The sequence below is a fragment of the Gallinula chloropus genome, assembly GCF_964237585.1.
Source record: "Gallinula chloropus genome assembly, chromosome: 3".
Lineage (NCBI taxonomy): Eukaryota > Metazoa > Chordata > Aves > Gruiformes > Rallidae > Gallinula > Gallinula chloropus.
Window position 1 is genome coordinate 40223771 of NC_140087.1, and position 8045 is coordinate 40231815.

General features: G+C 44.8%; 1 protein-coding gene across 1 annotated transcript in view; it reads right to left on the reverse strand.

Annotated features, from left to right (window-relative positions):
- Positions 1 to 7604, reverse strand: part of CAPN9 (calpain 9) — a gene marked incomplete at both ends in the record, with an annotated part of 28083 nt that extends 20479 nt beyond the window's left edge. Inside the window, 5 exons of the mRNA XM_084261924.1 lie at positions 709 to 877; positions 1488 to 1621; positions 2204 to 2322; positions 2780 to 2849; positions 7392 to 7604. Of these exons, the coding sequence (XP_084118050.1) occupies positions 709 to 877; positions 1488 to 1621; positions 2204 to 2322; positions 2780 to 2849; positions 7392 to 7604 (705 nt within the window). The remainder of the gene's footprint in view (positions 1 to 708; positions 878 to 1487; positions 1622 to 2203; positions 2323 to 2779; positions 2850 to 7391) is intronic.
- Between the last annotated feature and the right edge of the window lie 441 nt (positions 7605 to 8045).

Here is an 8045-nt window from a genome sequence, read left to right on the forward strand (position 1 = left end):
CTGAGCACAGTCAGCAGGGAACAGCCACTGGGCTTTCACTCTTCCTATTGAACAGCTCAGGCATCTTTCACCAGAAAGCCAAGAACAGATGGACACTTTGTTTTATCCTGGGTCAGACACAATGGCAGAGCAGCCTATGTAGCCTATGCAGCTGCTACCCACCAGCGACTTTTTCTGAGGGAAAGCTGGAGCTTTTAGCCTCTGGAGGGATAAACCCTATATCCTTAGGGATATACCCTAAGTCCCGGCCCCCGTTTACAAACAAACTGATCCTGAAAATTTTCTTGAGTCCCCCAAGTCCTCACAGGTCTTATTACTGCTGAAAAACCCACAATTTTGTAGTCTCTGGAACCAGTAAGTTCTCAATACAAGCTATGGCAAATTTTAATGCTAAGTGACCACATAAGTCAGAAACTAAACTTCAGTCTCATTGAATGCTCATACTCCTGTCATTATTGCATTAAATACAGTGCCCATCACCTGCTGCTGAAAAGTGATTAATCTTTTTTCTTTTCTTTAAACAACTGCACTATTTATAAACTGCACTGTATTAATATTACCAATCTATCAATTCATAGATATTATTTGCAGAGATAAGTGCATATCCATCTACTTATCATTAATTCAACCAGTCTTCAAAAAGTAGGATATCTTAATGCAGAAACCAGAAATCCAAGTTGAGAAATTCAGAGCCCATTTCTTACTTACATCAATAGAGCAGCCCACCATTGAGCATCTTTTCAGAGCTTTCTCTAGGATTTCGTAGAAATTATCAGGAGCCTTTTTAACCTCATACATTTCTCCTACGCCCCCAGTGAAATCCTCCATGGCTTCTATTGTACTGCCTCCTTTCAGAGCCTCGTAGCTGCCGTTCAGCCTGGAAAACACATGCTGACCATGAGACATGCTTTCAGAACTTTGCAGGTACCCATGTTTGAGAGCATCCTCACATGGGTGTGAGCAGCAATGGCATGAAAATCAGAAGTACCCCAGAATGTACCCAGGATATATGGGAGGAGTATTGGGGTCATTCTGCTTTCCCTGTTCATTGCATTTTTATTTCTCTCATTTCTCCAGGCCCTTAAAGCCCAGGGCTTTTCTATCTTTAGTGCCAGTTGTCAGGTTGGCAAGGACTGACTATCACTGCGTGTCAGTGGCTTGCTACCTGCCACACCATTAAAAAATGTGGTTATCCAGAACTATCAGTGGAGGTCTCAGCAGAGACACAAATGTCAAGATTCAGGCTTTGATCCAATTCTGTTGCTGTCAGCTAGGGCTGTATCTAATGATGTGCTGGAAGTTGGACCAGCTCACAAGAGATAGACATAAAGTCTTTAGATCAAGGCAGCAACAAATCCAAAAAACCCTACCACCACCACCAAAAAATGCTAGATATGAGCTGTTTGTTGGGGTTGTGAATAATGTGTGTACAAATTGTGAATAATGCATGTACAAATAGTGAATTATATATGTGCAGTGTGACTTACTTGGCATAGGCTTTCTCTAGTAAGGCGCTCCAAAATTCATTGTGTTCAGCTGAGTGCAGGAAAACCAACCGGCCTTTGAAAGTGGGTAATCGGTCATCAATCACAACATCCACCCACTCATTGTGCTGCCAGAACTATTTAGAAAGGAAGGACATCGTGAGCTTGCTGAGAGCATGTCTTTCCATGCATGCAGGACTCTGGTGTCCCCACACTTCTAATTGTAAGTTAGTGACAATCTTGGACTTGATTAGAAGTCATATGTAGATTATTCATTTCCACTGTGCTCTGTGTTAAGAAAGGACTAGAAGTGTAGAACTGTACTGTAGCTCCTTGTCTGGATCACGTCACTCTCGTAGCTACACCAGTGGCAAATGATTCAAGGCACTTTTAAGGCACATGTGTATTACAGATCCCAGTCTAACTCCTTTAAGGCTTTGCATCCTAAGTGAGGTTTGAGTGCCCAGGAAAATAGGAAAAGTTTTCTAAAGCCATGTATCTCTTAACAGAACAGAAGTGGCTTTGCAAGTGCCTGTAGGAGGCTGATACAAGCCTCCAGTTTGCCCCTCAAAACAGAATAGCACTGTAAGCTCAGCAATCCCTGTTTTTTTTCAATGCCTCCTGTGCAATAACTGGCAACCCCACTGCAAAGCAGACCATGATGTGTAATGACCAAAAGCTCAGAAATGTGTTGATGCTGTGCCAGATATTCATCTTACCTGGAAGTGAAATATTCCAGCATAATCTGTCCCGAAGCTTTGGTCCAGGGGCACCACTCTTGCTAGTGTTTTTTCATTCAGTGTGAGAGAAGCTATGGCTGCTAATAGCCAGCAGTCACCTGCGAATTGAGAAGCAGGGGGGAAATCTTCATTTTCTTCCCTTCAAGAGCAGAATGAGGTGGTGTAGGGGCCAAAGGAATTGTTATGGCAGTTAGCTGCTACCCCTCTTGAAATCCAAAAGCCAGCCTGTGTGTCCCCAGGAAGCATGTTCCTGCCTGGCCAGGGCAGCCTGCACTGCAGTTTGGAGGTGCTCATGAAGAAAAGGTTCCCCTGAGCTCACAGTACCCTCATGTGGGGCTCCTGCTCTGACCTTGAATCCCACTGCACCAGGATGGTCCCTGGCATGGATGGGAGGGTGCTAACAATGAGGTGGCTATGGGCAACATGATCATGGGCTCATGTTTTGCTGCTCCCACCGGCTCAAGGGAGACAGTATGTCCTTGTGTGTGAGGATATTCCTGCTGCTCCTCATGGGGTATAGACATGAATCAATCCACCCAGGGGGAAATCACTCACCAAGGTCTCCTTGGCAAATATCAGTTCTTGTGGCCCCTCCAAGGATAAACTTGGGGTCTTTGACAATGTCCTGAGAGGGTGCAAGAGAGACAGAAAAATGACTTAGAACATGCAAAGGAAAACATCACCCCCAGTCTGAGCCCAGATGTGCAACACAGCATGTGCCACACCAGCTATATTATCCTGCAGCAGTGTAACCACCACAAAAAACTATATGGGGAATATTTGCTAATTAATTAAAACGTAAGGCAATTAAAGAATCAACTATCCTTGTTTGGTTTTTTTTTTCATAATTAGTTGGCTGCTAATGAAAAGCTGGCATTCTTTATTCATCTGGAGGCAACTGTTAAAATATAGCACATCCTAGTCCAGAATCTCAATGTTAGGATACAATCCTGGCCAAACGTTTTGGGGTTTTTTTAATTGTTGTGGGGGTTTTGGGTTTGGTTTTTTTCCCCATAGTGGCTGGAAAAGCAAAAATTGGCAATTTGCCTTTAAATGCATTGGTGAGCCCTTTATTTATCTGCAGGCAATACCCAGAATATACAGTGTCTGACAACCATGAGACCATTTCCTCCTCAAATAAGCAAACAGCGAAGACAGGCTCCAGCCTTGTTTGTTTTATGAGTTAGTTTTTTAGGAGGAGATAACACTACCCACCCTGTGTACTCAGAGGTCAGAGGGACTGATGCTCATGGTTGGCATTAAAACAGTTCTCAAGCATGCATTTGACTGGCTCAGGTCAATTGCCAGTGCCAGAGCTAGACAGAAAAATCCCAGTGGTAAACAAAAAAATTCGGCAGGGATTCCCCTCTTTTCTCCTCTTTCCCAGGAACTGTAAGTTAAATTGAATTGATTGAACTGAATAGAAAAGGGAGGAAGAGGGTATTTAATATATTACTAGAGGAATATGTTAATCAATCTGCCCTATGTATTGTGTTGCATGGAGCAGGCCCCAAGTGAGCAGCAGAAAAAAAATAGGGGGGGGGGGGAAATAGAACACATTCAGTCATTTAATGCCTGTATTTGCCTAGAAGAAAACTGCTTTCAGTTCGTCTCACTGCATGTTGTGAGGTCATCAGGGTAGGACATTGATAGTTCTGTTCAGCTTCCTGCACCTTCTGCTGAAGCAGGGGATGCTGGCTCCCAGGCTATGGCCCCCAGTGGGCTGGCACGGCTCCTGCAAAGCTCGCCCTTCAGAGGCAACTTTCAGGAGGAAGCTGGCTCGCATGGGTTTTGTTTGCCTTTGCTGGGGAGGAGGTGGTGGCCAGGTTTGCCTCAGCCACAGGTGTCCTGGGGAGGAGGCACCACAGCACGCAGTGTCTCCGGCGAGTGGGGCAAAAGGAAACCAAAGAGCAGGTCCTCCTCACCTGGCCCGCCTGCTTGTTAAATACACTCGGTCTTGTGGAGACTGGATGCGAACAATAACACACATAGCTCATTGGCTTCAGACATAAATAGAACAACAGCTGATAAAGGGGCTGTGCTTTAGTAACACGCCTTGTTTTAGCATTGCTGGTCCTGGGGAAAACAATTCTCGTGGCACGAACTATTGTTTAGCTGTTACAGAGAAATTCAGGGACAAGATAAAAACCTGTCCACAGACATGGATCTGAACGCTGCAGTCATGGCTCATTGCTCATTGCACAGCTCTGCAACTGACCTAGGGAAAAATATCTTCAATCTCCTATGTCTAAAGCAAACAAAAATAATCAAAAAGAAAATCAATATAAAGGAATTGAAAGGATTTTGACTGCAGCTGTGCCACGTTCTCCGCTACGAAAAGAAAAGCACACTCCCTATTTTTTTGAGTGGATGTTGCAAAAATAATACTAATTTGAAAGGGATTTTCAGACTGGGTGCTATAATAATATATACCAGGTCTTTCAGCATCTTCAAGGACAAAACCCAGGGCTGGGTCTTGCATTCACACACAGCATACCGTACTTTAAGGATTCGTCTGCACAAGAATATTGCCTGAAAATGGGGACGAGCAATCTGCAGGGAGATGAAAGATGCTGACCCATGGCTCTCCTGATGCTATGCATCCTGTGCCTCTGTCTCATATTGGTAGAAGAGGTACGTGGGGGCCTAAGAACGGCTGAGGGTGAGGCTGTTTAGATGGCTTTATTTCTGTGATTACTTTGCCTGGTTCCATACCAGTTGCCAGTGGCTGCTCATATTAGGAGAATTTCCTTCTTCCTCTTGCAGACCATTGACTCATTTGGCATTGGTAAAACATGTTTGTCTTTCCTTTTTTTGTTGGTTGTTTTTTTTTTTATTTTCATTCTTCAACTTAGATGTCTAACTTTCCCAGACACTAGGCTGTTGAGTTTGTCCCAGCAGTTTAATTTGGATATAGATTAGGAAGGGAAGGGAAAAGGGGAAACACAATGAGATTATTCTAAAATTTTGATTAGGTACAGTTTCAAAGGTTTAATTTGTAATTAAAATGGTTTGCTAAACAAAATCACTGTGTCTTTCTGAGTCTTAGTGCACTTCAGACTTAAATGGAAAGCGAGATATTCTTCTGGTGCATATCCGTGTAGCTCAGGGATCGCAGTGGGAGATTTACAGATTAGGGCTAGCTGAGGGTCTTGTTCATGCCGCATACAAATGTGTATGCATGCAGGTATAGGCATGATGAAATAGTGAGAAAGCCTTCTCTCACTACTAAAGATTAAGCTCTAACAGGGTGTAAATCTGAACATTACTAACATTACTTGGCCCTGCAGTTATCTGCATGTATTGTGTTCATCCAAGTTACTGTAAAGTGTTGGTAGGAGAGGTGGTAAAAAACAGTGGCTATGAGAAGCATCTTGAACATGGGTACCCTACACAGAGGCTGTGCTCTTGTGCTCAGCCTCTCCAGCACCACAGCTTTGCCAGCTGAGCTGTGGCAACTAACCCGGGAAAGCTCCAGGCCTATATCCCACTTGCAAAGTAAGAAGTGTTAATGTGAAGTGGTGTTAGAGTGCCTCTATTTTGATGCTGTTCCTGATGGATAATAGAGATTAGCCTGATTTAGCTTAAATGCTGAGGAGCCAGAAAAGAGCATAACTTAAGCCCTGTCCTTACACATCCTCTCAGCGTCCCCTGAGCTTTATTTGTCACTGTGTGGCTCACAAAAGTTCAACTTTTCACATAGTGGGAATTGGAGCATGAAGGCAGATCCCATTTCAGGTAACTTACTCATCCTGGAAATGTTTCCAGTTCAGTGTACAAAGATCCTGAAGAAGGGAGTGACAATTACAACAGACAGGCCACTCTCCGCTGTCTCTGGGTACCACACACAAGGACACACGATCTCTCAGCTGCTCCTGGTCACATTTTACAGCAAAGTTTAATTCTTGTGAAGCCCCAAAGGGAAAAATAGACGTAACAGCACTTAATGACTTGCCAAGGGAAAACCTTTCTTTCTCATTTAGCCTTGCAGGGACTTGTCTTTTTGGATGTCCCACGGCACTCAAGAGTTGTCATACCAAAAACATCTCAGCCCCACAGCCCAATCCTCTGTTGTGGGGGCAGTCCCACAGCCCACCTGGCTTTTTGGGCACAGGTAGGCAAGGCAGGCAGCAGTATCTGTAGAGGCTGCACTTAACATGTGTAGGGAAATCCTATTTTTTCATAGCTGAAACTTGTCCTGGAGTAATAGCTTTAATTCCTGCTCTGTAGTGGCATTATGCTAACTATCAGATGCTGAGGCATTTGAATGCCTGTCATTATGGATTAAGTTAAGCCAAAATATAAACCTTTCTTTAAGCTTATTTTGTTCTTTTTTTTCCCCTTGGTATCAGTGTCACCAAAGGAAAGTTTTCTACTAATGGAGAAGCTTTCAGACTATGAAGAAAAAGAAAATAAACCTTAGTCTTTAGAAAAAAAAGGAAATGTAGCCACACATTTTCAGTGACTATTCATTATTATGTTAAGCAGCGAGAAAGAACCTGGAGTGATGTTGGGTTTGTGATCTGAAAGCATGTGACTAGTGAAGCTTCAGGGCTCTTGCTGTGTTATTAATGATTGTTATGCAAGATGCATTAAGAGATATTCATCAAGCCCTTGGCTACTGCTGAATGGCTCAGTAACCATGGCATGTATTCATAATCTCTGTGTTTCATGATGGAAGCAAGCAAGTATGAGGGTCTTGTACTCTAAAAGTTAAAAAGTTTGAATTTTTAAAGTTTAACCTTAATTATTAATTTCCTACATCAACAACACTTGATTTTTATGTAGTTAGAACATCATCGTAATGTGTCTTACCCTTAGTTCCTTGCATGTTCTCTTACATTCATCTAAACATTGCTTTTATTTGGCAATAATGTAGAAGAGAAGTCTGATCACAAGTTGTTTATGTATGCACATAAATAGACATGCATAAAGTGTGGCCATACAACGAACTACATCTGAAAAATGGAGTGAAGTCTTCCAGCCCTCTCATCTCATAGCTTGAACTTTTTGTGGCTGACATCCTGACCCCATGCTGCTGGCTCTGAGGTGGGAAGGGTTTCCCCCCACACCTCACCTCCACATCTCCCTGAACACACTACACAGTTGGTGCGATCTCAAAGCACAGAGGTGTCTGAAGGATGAAAGGGGAGAACAGCATACTCACCCTGGGCCTCTTCCAGATGAAGGGAATAGGTGGCTTCTCACTGAAGAAAAGAGAGGAGTTGCAGGCGGGGAAGTCAGGGTCCTTGAAGAGGACCCCCTTGTGCAGGCACTCCTGCTTCAGCTCCTCGTAGGACTTCCCTGAGCCATGGGTGGCACGAGCGGCCGCGGGCAGTGCGGGTGGTCTCGGCTTCGAGTCCCGATACAGATAGGGCATGGCTCCCTCCTGTCTGCTGGAAAGACACCCAGGGAACTGAGGCTTAGCAGGTGGTGGGGAAGAAGAGAAGAACAGGAGGGAAAAGGAGAGGGAGAAAAAAATACCTCTAGTGCCTAGAGAAAGAAAAGGGGGAGGAAAGTAGGGTGCTGTGGGGAAGCAAGTGGCATCCACCTGCCTTCCTCCTCCTCCGTCGTGCCTCCGTGAACTGCGGGGCGAGACTGACCTCCTGGCTGCTCCCAACAGCAGCAGAGATGAACACCCTGAAAGCAAACAGGGAAGGAAAGAGGCTGGCCATGACCACGCCAGGAGCGGGAGCGGCCAGGAGGTGCCCTGTCCTCCCCCAGGGCAGAACCGCTCTGCCCGCCTGGTGGGGAAGGGCATTTGTGGGGGCTGGCACCGCCCCCCCAGCAGGCACGGGCCAGGCAGGAGGTTGCTGCTGGC